General features: G+C 40.7%; 1 protein-coding gene across 5 annotated transcripts in view; it reads right to left on the reverse strand.

Annotated features, from left to right (window-relative positions):
- Positions 1–16,636, reverse strand: part of LOC138966328 (CAP-Gly domain-containing linker protein 4-like) — a 60,897-nt gene that overhangs the window by 23,330 nt on the left and 20,931 nt on the right. For 3 of the 5 annotated variants that reach the window (XM_070338522.1, XM_070338523.1, XM_070338520.1), the window contains exons 2-7: positions 12,844–13,099; positions 12,021–12,276; positions 11,230–11,373; positions 10,639–10,838; positions 10,085–10,220; positions 8,087–8,221 (exon numbers count right to left, since the gene is read on the reverse strand). In XM_070338522.1, the coding sequence (XP_070194623.1) occupies positions 8,087–8,221; positions 10,085–10,220; positions 10,639–10,838; positions 11,230–11,373; positions 12,021–12,276; positions 12,844–13,099 (1,127 nt within the window). Of the gene's footprint in view, positions 1–8,086; positions 8,222–10,084; positions 10,221–10,638; positions 10,839–11,229; positions 11,374–12,020; positions 12,277–12,843; positions 13,100–15,952; positions 16,290–16,636 lie in introns of those variants that run through there. The other 2 variants (XR_011455670.1, XM_070338519.1) reach the window with 2 other exon arrangements.

The following is a 16,636-nucleotide window of genomic DNA, read 5'->3' on the forward strand; positions in this document are numbered from 1 at the left end:
TAACTGCACCATCCTTGGTATAAAGACTCTAGCTCTCTCTCTCCCCCCCCCCCCCCCCCCACCCCCCTCTCATTCTCTGTGTGAGTTCCTCTTCCAGATAGAGGTTTGGTGTGAAACTATGTATTAATTCCTTAATTAATCTACCTTAGCCAGGGAAGGGGAACTCAACCCCTCCAATTCCCCCCCCCCCCCCCCCCCCCCTGTGCATCTGTGGATAAAGAATACACACGACAGACAGAATACACAAAAATGCATCTGTGAAACAGCTTGCCCGAGAGTTCTGGATACTGGATACCATTTTTAGTTGTTGTTTGGTTGTCTTTGTGTCTAGTGCAATGTCAATCTGCTTTGCAGTACACAGAATGTCAGCATGCACCAGCTTACCCCTAGGTACAATACATGCACCTAGCCCTGCCTGATTGCTAGGCTGAGTATGAATGCACCCTATATATGGTGCGCCAAATTGATATTACTGTCGTTAACTGTTATATAGGGTTTTGAAACTATCGTTAACTGTTATACAGAGTTTTGAAACTATCGTTAACTGTTATATAGAGTTTCGAAACTGTCGTTAGCTGTTACATAGAGTTTCTGGTCTGACTGGCCAATTCTGAACTTGGTGAAAAGGTGGTGGTTCATTCGGTTGTGGCCTGTCCGCAGCCTGAATATGAGGACCTGCTCAGACCTTGTGAGCAGGTGAAAGGCGTCGTTTTTGTTGTAAACCCTCATTATCTGTTATACATAGTTTTAGCAATAATGCGCACGAACGCGCTATTAATATAACTCTATATAACAGTTAACGATAGTTTCGAAACTCTATATATATAACAGATAACGATAGTTTTGAAACTCTATATCTAACAGTTAACGATAGTTTCAAAACCCTATATAACAGTTAACGATAGTAATATCAATTTTGCGCACCATACCTATACTGTATACATGTAATACTTTTACACCATGAGCTTATCAGCAACAATGTTTGACAGGAGATGTCAACAGGCTGGGAGCGCTTATGATACACAATGTATTACGACCTGTTTATTTGCTGATCATGTTCCAAGTGATGTGGGAACCATGCAACACAAAATTTCAAAAAGTGAACTTACCTCAGGCATTCTTTGCCATTGGTGACTACAGCTAGTCTAAGGCTCTCTTTCAAGCTGATAGAGTGGAACCTGTCTACAGTCTATAACAACCACCCAAGGCACAGACCAAAAGTGGTTGCTATAGGCAGGTGGTCGCTGTGGAAAGGTGAATTCTAGAGAAGAAAAACTCGCCTGGGATCATATTGAGAGTGGGTCATTGTGAGCAGGTGGTTGCTTTGGAGAGGTGGTTGCAAGGGCAGGTTCAACTGTAATTTGCTTTCGCTACAATTGCTACAATATTTCTTGAACATTCACGAAAAGCTGAAGAAGCAAACAATTACTACAAGAAAGCACAATCTGATCAGTATTTCGTCGATGAAGTTCACAAACCTCGTATCTCAATTTTTGCTGTTTTGAGAAAAACAAATAAAAAACGCTCGCGCTGGACCCGAGTACTCTTCAGACATTCACACACACACACACACACACACACACACACACACTCTCTCTCCCTCACTCCTTCTCTCTCTCCCTCTCTCTCTCTCTCTCACACACACACACACACACACACACACACACACACACACACACACACACTACCACATCTCCATTCTAAAACACGTCACGTTCCAAATCAAAAGACGACATTCTATTTTCTTACGTGACTATTCTTGGTTTACGGTACCATTAGGCGGCTTTGCTACGAGTATGGCATAGTCTTGGTTTGCCGAGACCTTGCACCGTTCTATCAGACTGCCTGGCTGGCTGTTGCACCGCGAATTCCTCCCACCGCCAAGTCGTTTTTTTGTGGTTTATTTCGCATTTAGGTCCCAGGTAACATTATGAAGTTTTAATACGATCAATCGGACCTATTATCAAGTTAGTGTATCAACTTTTGAACGAACTGCGCCCAGTAGTTTCCCAGCAATAAGCTGTTAAGTCGAGACACACACACAGACACACAGACAATTAAAGTCTGCTGGACCCTTGTACTAGCGTACTCGGGGATAAAACTGTTTTGAAAATTCACCGCATCAAAATATAAAGTTCTGCAATTCATGGGTTCAGAGTTTCTTTAGAACAGTGTAATAACAGTCAAAATTTGTGTTAATGTCAGTTGTTAATGATATTCGGTACAAGTGAGAAAATATTGAGAGATAGCTTTTTTGAATTTAAAATAGGAGTCATCTAGAATTAGAATATATACAAGTTTGTTTCCGTTTGTCACCTAAGGCCAAAAAAAAAAAAAAAAGGTGTGGTTAAGGTAACATAGCAAAAAACAAGTCGCGTAAGGCGAAATTACTACATTTAGTCAAGCTGTGGAACTCACAGCATGAAACTGAACGCACTGCATTTTTTCACAACGACCGTAGTCCGCCGCTTGTGCATGACGACGGAGTGAAACTGACGAGCCTGTTCAGCGCGGTAGTGGTTTCGCTGTGCTGCAAAGCACGCTTTTCTGTACCTCTCTTCGATTTAACTTTCTGAGCGTGTTTTTAATCCAAACATATCATATAGATGTTTTTGGAATCAGGAACCGACAAGGAATAAGATGAAATTGTTTTTAAATCAATTTCGGAAATTTAATTTTGATCATAATCCAAGCGGAGCGCGGGCGGAGCCCGCGCTTAGCGAGGTAGTTTTTTTTTTCATCTCCCAGCACTGAAAATTTTTTTGCCAAGTGGTGTCTGTCTGTGAACATTGTTCTAGAATTCATCTTTTAGCACAATATTAGCGACACTGTTTGCACAATTCTATTAAAATTAGGCGTACAAACTGATTTTGTTTCGGGGAATCCTCTCAGAGGATCAGAATTTTCATATAATATCATCGGAAGCTGTTACAACGGGAAAATGTGAAACTTTTGTCACTTTTTAACATGGAATTTCATCTTTGAGCGTTTCAAGCGGACTTTAATAAAATAGTTATTTGCGAATTAAGCAGCGGAAGACACTCACCGGTTCAACATGTGTATGGTCATTAAACCTCAAAACATTTCAGTAAGTGGTTTAGACAAACACCTCGGAAATGTGAGGGTGACTGGTTTGTAGCTGAAGAGTTTTTTTCTAAAGTGTGTTCTAAATACAAATGACATACTGGTAATGATGTAATGAGTTGTTCTAATCTTGTTCTTGGAACTCTTGCTGTTCCAAGCTTGTTCTTAGCAAGTCTTGGTGACGAGAACAAAGACTATCAATGAAATCTTTAGAAATAACCTCTGACAACGACGACGATGACGACGACGACGACGATAACAACAACAACAACAAATGACATCGACGACGACGACGATAACAACAACAACAACAACAACAACAACAACAACAACAACACGAGAACAACAACAATCACGACAACGAACATGACAACAACAACACCAACAACTACGACGACAACTACAACGACTGGGTTATGATGACATCACCAATGATTTATCAAATGTTCAGTGTCAAGGCTGTTAAAAAATCGTTAAATCCTATTTCTTCACTGATTCTTATGAAATTTTAAAGGTAGGTTTGTTGTCCCCAACTTATTTTCACTCCATACTTTTCCAGAAGAAAAACATAATTTTGGCAGTTAAAAACCGTTAAATTTCAATTCTTCACCGATATTTATGAAATTTTGTGGGTAGGTTCGTTGTCCCCAACTGATTTTCACTCTATACTTTTCCAGAAGAAAGACATAATTTTGGCAGTTAAAAAACGTTAAATTTCAATTCTTCACCTATCTTTATGAAATTTAGTGGGTGGGTCCGTTGTCCCAAACTGAATTTTAAGACATACTTTTCCAGACAAAAAACCTTATTTTTGGCAGTTAAAAACCGTTAAATCTCAATTCTTCATCGATATTTATGAAATTTTGTGGGTAGGTTCGTTGTCCCCAACTGATTTTCACTCCATACTTTTCCAGAAGAAAAACATAATTTTGGCAGTTAAAAACCGTTACATTTAAATTTTCACCTATCTTTATGAAATTTAGTGGGTGGGTCCGTTGTCCCAAACTGAATTTCAAGACAAACTATTCCAGTCAAAAAAACTTATTTTTGGCAGTTAAAAACCGTTAAGTCTCAATTCTACACCGATATTTATGACATTTTGTGGGTAGGTTTGTTGTCAGATTTGACATGATGGCAGAATTGAAAGTGTGAGATATCCTGATGTTTCACAATTTATGCTGCATAATTCAGCCCCATAGGCGCTTGAATTTTAGGTGGAGTTGGGTTTTTTTTCAGCCCAAACCAGTAACCCCCACATGGTTTTCATGTCCCTTTCTGAGAGACTTCAAGAAGTTTCAATTTGACGTCATGATTAGCCTGCCGCATTAGCAAGTATGAAAACACGTCATCGATGACACATTTTAAGACAGAGAGAGAGAGAGAGAGAGAGAGAGAGAGAGAGAGAGAGAGAGAGAGAGAGAGAATCATGTACACACAGATGGACGACTTCGCTTGGGGTATGTACTGCCCGGCAGTACACATCTACTTTATTTTTATATTTTTAATTTTCAGAACTTGTTTTTAATCCAAATATAACATATTTATATGTTTTTGGAATCAGGAAATGATGTAGAATAAGATGAGCGTAAATTTGGATCGTTTTATATTAAAATAAATTTATTACAATTTTCAGATTTCCGTAAGCCATCACAGAGCTCCCGAGCGTCTACATACAGTACAAGCATACTTCCATTTGAACGCTCACCGAACGGGAACATCCTGGCTGCTTTCTGTCGAGCGTGAGAAATTTTCAAAGAATTTATTTTCGTGGACTTGTTCCTCTACAACAATGGCGCCTCGTTTTGGTGCAGGCTGGACGGCTGTTATGAATATTCAATACCGGAAATAACGCCCGGACAGTAAGCCTCCCGTAAACCATCACAGATACTGTCAGGCTTTTACACACAGTACAAACACCCTTCCATTTGAACGCTCACCAAACGGGAACATCCTAGGTGCCCTACGTAAAGAGCGAGCAATTTTTAAAGAATTAATTTTGCAGATTGTCTCGAACACTTTTTGGACCCATCCTGAACTCAGGTCAAAAGTGAGTTACTTCCCTTCGGGTCTCATTCTATCGATGTAAACTGGCAATAGCCGTGGATCGATGATAATCAGAATGTTTTTGGACCGTGGTGCGTTTTTGCGCTAGACCTAACTTTTAAAATCTAAATAATAAAAAACGCTCGCGCTGGACCCGAGTACTCTTCAGACTGGCTCGCTCAATAAATATAAATATTTGGAATATCTGTGGTGTGAATGTTGGTTTCTGACCAGAAATGCAGATCTATCTCTGGCCGATTCATAGATTCAACCTACAAACTGCGACCTCATCTGTGATCAGATATGTTTCGACAAGCATTAAACGGATGAAATTAACCACATGCAGTTTATTCTTCAGAAAAATGCACACAAAAAATGGGTTGGGTTCGGTGATTTGTACATAAACGTCTTCCACGCGATAGATTCGCTTATTATTTTGTCTTATGAAGCCGTCATCAACACGAACACAATGATTGCAGAAGCAAACTCTGTACCTACACGACCGAGACACAAGACTGATTATTTCACAGCTGCAATGAGAATAGAGAACAAAGACGTTTTGGGTAAGCTTACTCACGTCAGGTCTTCACTGACAAGCTAGGAACAGACGGAAAAATTCCGAACAAAAGTAAATGACGTCAAAGTCTCTTTCGCTTTGCGTGTAACTTTGTCATGACGTATTTTTGTGTGACGCGTTCGGCTGTTCTATCAGGTCAATGGCTGCGTGTTGCCCCGCCGGTGTGAACTCCTCCTACGGCCAAGTCGTTTTTGTGGTTTATTTCGCATTTAGGTCCCAGGTAACATTATGAAGTTTTAATACGATCAATCGGACCTATTATCAAGTTAGTGTATCAACTTTTGAACGAACTGCACCCAGTAGTTTCCCAGCAATAAGCTGTTAAGTGGAGAAAGACAGACAGACACACAATTAAAGTCTGCTGAGCCCTTGTACTAGCGTACTCGGGGATAAATTGACAGCTTGTTACACAAACATTCTTACAAAAGAATTCTTTTTTCATCAAGACAAGATCAGTACAATTCAAAAGTTTGAAAAAAGAAAAGCCCGGAAGCAGGGTCACGCAAGGGTCGTAGCAGATGACGGTTTATGCATATCACCGTTCCTCTCAACAGTCAAAAGCCATCGCTAGAGTTCTTGTGAACCACAGCCGTTTGTTTCGTGCATAAAAACGTGCTATTGTAGATAAGCTCACATCGAGTCGCATTCAAATGACTAACTGACGACTACATTGTGAAAAAGGGAAACTGGATCACACGGGTTCACGATGGCTCAGGGGTAAGATAAACCACGCAAAAATAAATTCTTTGAAAATTGTTCGCTCTTTACGGAGGGCACCTAGGATGTTCTCAATCGGTGAGTGTTTAAATGAAAGGGTGTTTGTACTGTGTGTAAAAGCCTGACCGTATCTGTGATGGTTTACGGGAGGCTTAATGTGCCTTTAATGACCAAAGTCATTAATTAATTTTTAAGCCACCAAGCTGAAATGCAATACCGAAGTCCGGCCTTTGTCGAAGATTGCTTTACAAAAATTTCAATCAATTTGATTGAAAAATGAGGGTGTGACAGAGCCGCCTCAACTTTTACAAAAAGCCGGATATGACGTCATCAAAAGTATTTATCGAAAGAAAAAAAAAACGTCCGGGGATATCATTCCCAGGAACTCTCATGTCAAATTTCATAAAGATCGGTCCAGTAGTTTGGTCTGAATCGCTCTACACACACACACGCACAGACAGACAGACAGACAGACACACACACACACACACACACACCACGACCCTCGTCTCGATTCCCCCTCTATGTTAAAACATTTAGTCAAAACTTGACTAAATGTAAAAATAGGGTAGGAAGGTAGGCAATCCCTTTTTTTTTAAAACTTTTTTTGCTAATGTGTACAAATTAAACCTACTTGACAGGGAAATAAGTGTGCGACTCGAGCGCTTTCGCTTTCATTGCGTTTTCTGCACTCGTTTTTTTGTGTTTTGTTTGACAAATGTAATAAAAAGTTATAGGGTAGGTCGGGTTACCGTAACCACACCTATTTATTTTTTAGGCCTAACCTTCAGTGGCCATATTTCATATTTCCGAGAGAAAAAATATGTGTAAGCTAAAAATACAACAGAAGCATTACCTCGTATATTCCATGTTATAACATTGTTTTCGTCCAAGTGTGGCACAAAAACCTCGAAAGATTAACCGAAGTGTTTGTTTTTTTTGCGCTCCCTTGAAACAAATGAAGGTACGAGTTTTCTTCTCAAGAACTTCTTCTCACTTAAAAAGCAGCTGGAGATACGAGCTTTTCTCGGCACAGGGGCAAAAAGTAAGGGAGCTAACTATTGCTTTAGTTCCAAAACCCCAAATTTTGAGATACAAGGTTTGTGAATAACAGCGATGATTTGTTGATGTGAGGAAAATGGGGGGGGGGGGGGGGGGGGGGGTAAAATGGAGTCTAGAAAAGGAATGAGCAACACCAATGTTTGAAGCAATAAATTCTCCTTCATTGTAACAACATTTTAATCTTACATGCCATTTTTTGACAATAATAATAATAAAAATGCAATTGTGCAAACATCTGTTGACTCTGTTGTCTATGTGCACCCAACATTTGAACATTTTCACTGGTATTGCTTTGACACTTTCAGGATCTTATGCCTTATGTATACGAAAAGCACTTCAGATAACATTTCTGATCACTACAGGTATTTGTTCAGATGTCATGCAATGTCCCGGAAAGAGTTTCAAAACCAGTCACAGGTTCGTGACTTCCCATGCATACAGACAAAATGATTATACCACACACACACAGCACACACACACACACACACACACAAACATTCATGAGTTATGCATGCAAGAAACATCCACAAATATTCAAATCTCTTTCTTTTACAAACACACACACACACACACACACACACACACAAACAAAAATCAGCTGACCTGTATCCACACGAGCAGTGATGCGAGACACATCCACATGACCTTTGCTAAACGCTCTGAGTGGAGAAGGGGGAGGAGTACGGGATACTGGAACGGCCCCAGGTTTCATCACTTTGCTGATAGGAGCGAAGATGCCTGAAAATAAATATAAATAATAAATAATAAAAACAGAACTTTACCACAACCATCAAAATGGAATAACCTGATTTTAGAAAATATTCTGATTAAATTTAGATGGCACAAACCTACTTTACCTATGACAGTAATCCCACCAGGATTTTTTGTAACCAGTGTTAAAGAGAAGACAAGGAGGATATATTTACAAAAACTAGCCACTTCGTCATGGACACCAGTCAAACTGAAGTGTAGTAAGCTTTCATCTTATATGAAAACTAACTGTCAACGGCAATCGAAATCCATATGACCGACGGGCTGACAATTTCTTTTCTGTTATTTTCACATAAAAACCAATAAAATACAAATTAATCTTTAATCAATAAAATTTGATGGGTGTTGAAATGATGGCAATGCTTAATTATCTCTCTTGATCACATGGTCAAAGCAAAGTGAACAAAACTGCAGAGAAATATTATGCAGATACAGTATATGACATTGTATCTTACATGTTAAAGGGTATATTACTTCTTGTGTAGAAGACCATGGTCACCACAAAGACCTTTTCAAGCTTTTTCACAGGATAAGAGCATACTTCAATTTAGATGCATACAACAACAAAATCCACAGCCTGCCCTGTTCAAAGTTGGATTTGTTTTTTTTTGTGCTGAATTAATTTTGCAGATGGACACAGGTGTCAGCAAGAAAATTATTTCAGCAACAAACAAAAAATGCACTCTTCTCAGAAAACAGGCAGGCTGTTGATTTGTAGTATCCATTTGTAAGTGAAAGGGTGCTCTTATTCCACGTGAAGGTCTCAACAGATCTGTGGCAGTTTGTTTGTTCGTTCATGGGCTGAAACTCCCACGGCTTTTACGTGTATGACCGTTTTTACCCCGCCATTTAGGCAGCCATACACCGCTTTCGGAGGAAGCATGCTGGGTATTTTTGTGTTTCTATAACCCACCGAACTCTGACATGGATTACAGGATCTTTTTCATGCGCACTTGGTCTTGTGCTTGCGTGTTCACACGGGGGTGTTCGGACACCGAGGAGAGTCTGCACACAAAGTTGACTCTGAGAAATAAATCTCTCGCCGAACGTGGGGACGAACTCACGCTGACAGCGGCCAACTGGATACAAATCCAGCGCGCTACCAACTGAGCTACATCCCCGCGATCTGTGGCAGTGAACAAGATCGTGCACACAGGAAGGACGGTATCTTTAAGAGGTACATGTAACACAAATAAACCTCTCAACTACATGTATGACGTTTTCCCACAACAAAGTAAATCCAGCAATTAAAAGTCAATTGTAATTCAATTAAGTTGGGGTTCACATTGAAGCAGATTGCGCAGTGGCGTGGTGGTAAGACGTCAGCCTCCTAATCGGGAGGTCGTGAGTTCGAATCCCGGTCGCTGCCGCCTGATGGGTTAAGAGTGGAGATTTTTCCGATCTCCCAGGTCAACTTATGTGCAGACCTGCTAGTGACTTAACCCCCTTCATGTGTACACGCAAGCACAAGACCAAGTGCGCACGGAAAAGATCCTGTAATCCATATCAGAGTTCGGTGGGTTATAGAAACACAAAAATACCCAGCATGCCTCCCCCGAAATCGGCGTATGCTGCCTGAATGGCGGGGTAAAAATGGTCATACACGTAAAAATCCACTCTTGCTAAAAACATGAATGAACGTGGGAGTCTAAGCCCATGAACGAAGAAGAAGAAGAAGAAGATGAAAAAAAAGAAGCGGATTGCCCAAACTCATTAAAATACTACTGCTCCGCCGCGCTTTGATCGGTCATCAATCCATGATGATGACCTTGAAGTTTTAAATTGAATAAACAATGTGTTAATACTGCAGCAACACAAAAATGCACTGACCATAGTTGTGGGGACATTTGAAGTAGGAGATTCCGCCAATGCTGCCGTCATTTTTGCCGACGGGTTCGTCAAGTTCAATGCCAGCCCACACACCAGATGCAAACTCTGTTGGCCCGCAGTATCTCAGGTAACCACTCTGAAACAGGTAAGACAGTTCAACCTGAATGTTACAACATTTAAATGAGTAAATTGTGAGTTCTAAATAGAATTAGGATAGAAGTAGGAAATTTGGAAATTCTGAAAGTGAAAGGCTCAGGTTTTGTATTCAATTATGAATTTCAAAAATATTTTTAACCCCAAACCAAATCACAGTTGGGAACATTTTAAAGCAATCTGAAACTGCCTGTTGGTGGAGACAATATGAATCTAAGGTGCATCTCAACTTAGCTGATCACAATCTTCTCTCCAAGCTGCAGACCTAGGGCTTGTAGTGTGACCTTGACATGGACAAGGTCATAGCTAGGCGAAGATCTATTTTGTGAATTTTTTTTCTTACAAAACGTTTTTCAATGACACTTTCAAAATAAGGACAGTTCCTTTAATCTTCAACTCACCTTGACTCCATTGACAACAATCTTGTCTCCAAGCTGCAGACCCAGTGCTTGAAGCGTGACCTTGGAATGGACAAGGTCATAGTTGGGCGGAGGTTTGGAGGGCGAAGAGGGCGCTGCTTCCTGCAGTGTTTTACGCACTCGCTGAACCAGTCGTGCCATGTCAGAGTCTGTATCAAAATTGGCTGCGTCTGGTACAGAATCTGCATATAATAACAAGGATATTAGGTATCAAAAATTAAGAATGCTTAGTTTCCAAAACATTTAAGTATTGACAAAACAAAACATTTAATTGAACCTCGATCTACCAATTTTTAAAGTGGAAGAACAAGAAACACATAAAAAAAAAAGAATGAAAAGATGAACATTTAATGAGCTTTGAATGTTTGGTTTGGTCCTTCAAAGATGACGGGAAGTACATGTAAAACAATACACTGTCAAGCGATTTTCAACAAGCTTTCGTCTGAGACCCCTGCTGCAGTTATCTGATCACATAATTGACTCCAACCTTGTGGCAGCATTATAAACACTCACAAGCGTTACTGGCTGCATCTCTGCATAGAGCATGGATACTGGCACCACCTGACTACTCACCGATCGGGATTCTACCAAGGTCATCTTTGAGGCCTGGGTTTGCACCGTTCTGCACCAGAACCTTGATGGCTTCGTGGGCAAGGTTGGACGCTGCGATGTGTAGGGCTGTGCCGTGCTCAAACTCTGAACACGTGCTGTCAATGTCTGCACAACACAGAAAAGATTCAATTCTTCAAAAAATTAACTTGGTCGTTAATCAAAGCAAAATCTGAAGTTCTTCCAATATTACTGTCAGTACCTCTAAAACAGAAGCGATAGTCTGAAATTCTATTCGAGACAGTTATCTCTGAATCCACTAAAATTCTGAACACATACCCTCAGTACTTGGGAGTATAAGATAGTTATATTCCAAACACAGTCAAAATGTTGAAGATATGCTGCCAGTATCTGTATAATAAAAAAAACAAGAGACAGAAAATGACTGCTTTCTCTCAAACTGTGTGGGGACTGTTCATTAAAGCTGCTTTTTTTCTTGAACAGTATATTTCATGTGTCAGCACAAGCATGTGCACAGAACATGTTTGCGCAGTGGAACCCCCATTTTAAGGCCCCCCAAATTAAGACTCCTTCCCTTTTCAGATCTTGTTTTTTCAGACTTTCTGTTCAGAACCTCTGTCAATTTACCCCCCATTTTAAGACTCCCTCCTTTTTAAGACCTGATTTTTTCTCAAATTTTTGGAGGTCTTAAAAGGGGGGTTCCACTGTATCATGTTTTGGTTTTTATTTGCACAAATTTGACACAATGATCATCGCTCGCTAAACTTCACACAAACACAATTCAGCATACTCACCGAGTGCTTTAGTTGTCTTGAGCAGAACTTTGAGGACAGGAACAACGTCGAAATATGCAGCGTAATGAAGGGCCGTCATATTGGTCCACCGACATCGAATGTTGACGTCTGCGCCCTTGTTCAGCAAATCCTGCACCACCTGAGCAGCAAGGTCAGGGTCACCGATGCCAGCCGCACCTGCCTTGCTGGCATAGTGCAGAAGGGTCATATCTGTGAGACCATCTCGGTCATTTATGTTGGCTCCACGCTTCAAGATCTGTAAGAAATAGAAAGAAAAATGTTTTGAATACTATGACTATGAGTTTGTAATGATTGCTTGGAGACATCAAAGAAGATATGTATAATAACTGATTCTGGTAGAATTAGAAGGATCATATTCATGCAAACAGAGACAATACATTTATATCTGTAAGACTGTCTCAGTCATTTATATTGGCATCAATCTTCAAGATCTACAAAAATCCAAACTAGTGTCACTGTGTGTGAAATACTAGAGTTTGTAATTCACTGTACACATCTGATAATTCAGTCCGGTAGGAAGGGGATAGAAATAAAACAAGCTATCATTTATTGATGTACATGGTACAGGTCATGATCTGATGTACATGTACAGGAACAGGAGTTTGACAAACAAGGCAAAGCTGTTAATCAACATGGGACAAACACACACAGACATACACACAGACACACGCATGCACTAATGCAGACACAGACAGACACAGACAGACAGACAGACAGACAGACACACACACACACACACACATACAAACCAACCAACCAACACACACACACACAAAACCCCACAAATTCAACACACACATACCTCTTCCACCAACATTTCCAAACTTTGCTGTGTCTGCGGCGTCCACTGTCGCAGGATGGCGAAGATTTCCGGCACCGTGGTGGATGGATTTGTCAGGATCTGACGGCATCCTGAACACACAGGGTCAAAGAAGGACAGGTCAAGCCGCTGGCAGTTTTCACACAGGGGTGGATCCACACACGGGTGGATCACAGGCTTGCTGAGCGGCAGAGCTGGGGGTGACTTGGTCTCTGATGTTGTCTCTTCTAGCGTCATTCTGTGAATGGTAGAGAGAGAGAAACCATCTGATTATTGGTGCAACAGGTTCCAGTGAACGAAGAAGAAGAAGAAGAAGAAGAAGAAGAAGGTGCAACAGGTTAAGGCTTAAAAGTTTTTGGTGTGCTTGATCAAGGAGAGACAATTGTTTATTTGTTTAATTTTTGTTATTAGGGCGTTGTTGAGCCTTTGGGAAACACTCAAGGACAGCACACAGGAGTGGGGGAAAGTGGCAGCTGCTCCATCCAGTGTGTCCCCTGAAGGATCCTACCAGTCAAGCTGGTTAATTGAATACATGTGCACTTGAAACATTTTGAGGCAGATCAAGACAAACAGAGGCTGGAGTACACAGTTAGACATAAATGAGTAGAAGCAAAAGATGCACATTAAAAAACACTGTTTTCCTTATAGGGTTGCATCTTTTAATATGGAACTCTCTTACAGATGTTGCGAAACATGCACCGAATACTAACACTTTCAAGAATTTGCCCGACAACGAAAAAAATGATTATTGATGATTGATGATGAAAAACGACAGACCTAAAAAAAATAATTCCAAAATGAGATGGGACTCTTAAAAAGCCTTGAGTCTTGCGGGATTACATTCCCTGTCCCTACTACTACTACTACAAAAGAGACAGACACATAGATAGAATGCTATGCTGATATCGTCTACAAACAGTATACTTCAGGTTTGCAGCAGTCACATGCACTGCTTAGCCTGCCATCTACCTTTACACAAAAGTCCTCCTTGCTGTAACAGCAAACTGGTGTCACGTGCTAGGAGACCCGTGTCTCTCTGTGCTAATATCCCCCACACACTAACAATTCAACATGGCCTATATTTCCCACAGCTGTCAATGCGCGTATCATCGTGTCTACACACACCTTTGCCCGCACCTTTCAACCGCCCTCTCAGTCAATCCTACTACATATAGCAGATATAAGGCTGACATGATACACAGGGGGGAAGGGGGGGGGGGGAGGGGGGGGGGATAGGTTACCGTTTCACAGACGAATATCACATCCCGAGAAGAAAATTGTTTTACTTTTTTTTCAGGTAAAAAAACAGAGACCGCCGACCCCTTATCCCCCCTTTTCTTGCAGAGTCTGAGTGAGTGATTTTAATTTTCCTCATCCCAAGAGAGCAATTCCAACCGGTTGCAAAAAAGGAGCAGTTTGTTTTTCCAACCCACCCCACTCCAATATCACCAGACATGATTTTTTTTTTACGCGGACTCAGTTTGTTTCTCTTCATTTTTTGAAACGAGGGACCCTCCCCTTCCTCCCTCGCCCCTCCATCTGCCAGACGGTATCGCCAGATGCCAACACATTCTGGGTCATTTCTGGGTCAACACAAACACAGGTAAACTGTGTGTGCTTGTGTGTCGAGCGTTGGATACAAATCACGTTGGCTGAAAGGAGAGCATGATGAGCTGTGTCGTGAGATAGGTTGGGGAAACAAGCGAGAGTGTTCAACATAGCGGTAAACAAGATTGGATAAGCGAAAACAAATTGATAGGTGACTGTGCTGTATCTATAGACAAAGAAACTTCTCTCAGTCCTGTTAGAAATGTAGAACAAGTCGCGTAAGGCGAAATTCTTTCTTTCTTTCTTTATTTGGTGTTTAACGTCGTTTTTAACCACGAAGGTTATATCGCGACGAAAGGCGAAATTACTACATTTAGTCAAGCTGTCGAACTCACGGGATGAAACTGAACGCACTGTATTTTTTCACCAAGACAGTACAGCTTCGTCAATACCCGCGTGAAGGAAATCGCTCACCTCCCACGTGCAAAACATAGTGATATTGACACGCCAGATTAGCGCGGTAGCGTATTGTGCTAAGCAGGAAAGCGCGCTTTTCTGTATTCTTGTTAACTTTCTGAGCTTGTTTTGAATCCACCCTATCATATCTATATGTTTTTGGAATCAGGAAATGATAAAGAATAAGATGAAATCATTTTTGGATCGATTTTTTAAATTTTAATCGTAAGATTAATTAATCTATTTTCGTTAATTGTGATCCCATTTTAATAGTAAACATGACATATGTATATATTTTTAGATTCAGAATGTGATGAAGAATACGATGCAATCAATTTTAAATCTGTTTGCGAAAAATCGATTTTAATGACAACTTTATTGAGCAAACTCATTAATTAATTTTTAAGCCTTCAAGCTGAAATGCAATACCAAAGTCCGGGCTTCGTCGAAGATTACTTGACCAAAATTTCAACCAATTTGGTTGAAAAATGAGAGCGTGACAGTGCCGCCTCAACTTTCACAAAAAGCAGGGTATGACGTCATCAAAGACATTTTTTTTAAAAAATGGGAAAAAAGGTGTGGAGATACCATACTCAGGATCTCTCATGTCAAGTTTCATGAAGATCGGTCCAGTAGTTTTCTCTGAATCGCTCTACACACACACACACACACACACACACATACACCACACCCTCATCTCGATTCCCCCCTCTACGTTAAAACATTTAGTAAAAACTTGACTAAATGTAAAAAGCATACTACCCAGTCGGCAGCTCTCGTTAATCTATGGGACGTTAATGAGAGAGAGAGAGAGAGAGAGAGAGAGAGAGAGAGAGAGAGAGACAGAGACAGAGAGAGAGAGAGAGAGAGAGACAGAGAGACAGACACAGAGAGACAGAGACAGAGAGACAGACAGAGAGAGAGAGAGAGAGAGAAGAGACAGAGAGGGAGAGAGAGACAGAGACAGAGACAGACACACACCCATGACAGACAAAGACAGACAGACGCACACACTCGCACACACAAACACACACACACACACACACACACTGTGACGCACACGCCAACATTCACACCCTGTACTTACTGAACGTCAGCTCCTGAACAGGAAATCTGTTTACTACCACTGCACATCGCATAGACCCTCACGTTCAAGATCATTACTAATTTGGCTAATTGCGATTGCGTCACCGCCATAATCAATCTGACGACAGCAACACACATTTCCTGGCAAAGGTCAAGGTTTCGAGCCAGGAGGCAGAAAAAGCCACAATCACTCATTTTTCTCTGCCACAAATAAACATTCGTCTGTGAAGTGATTTTGTTTTCGTTTTTCTTTACTGAAGATTGCACGGACACACAAACACACTGGCGACACCTCTCTCGGTAGTAGTTTCTGTTTGTTCAGTTCGGACACAGTTCCAATCACAAGGTTATACAATCAAAGAAACACTCTGAATCGGAATTCTAAAGAAAAAGCAGCACACGACTCCACTGAGGTTGTAACTCTTGAAATTCTTTGCAGCAGTCCATAATTAGTAAAGTTCTTTCAATAATTCAATTACTTTCGGCTATGCGTAGCATGAATCGTGTTTTAAAAAACAAACAAACAGACAATGCCACGCAATGATTAGCCCACTAACGACAACGAATTCCAATAATCAAACATCACAACTTCACAGAGGTCGAAATTCCATAAAATTAGATCAAGTAGATACTCATTTCAACTTCATTTGAAAAAAAAACACACCCATTAAGACTACAAACGACA

The sequence above is a fragment of the Littorina saxatilis genome, linkage group LG5 (assembly GCF_037325665.1).
Source record: "Littorina saxatilis isolate snail1 linkage group LG5, US_GU_Lsax_2.0, whole genome shotgun sequence".
In the NCBI taxonomy this organism is placed as follows: domain Eukaryota; kingdom Metazoa; phylum Mollusca; class Gastropoda; order Littorinimorpha; family Littorinidae; genus Littorina; species Littorina saxatilis.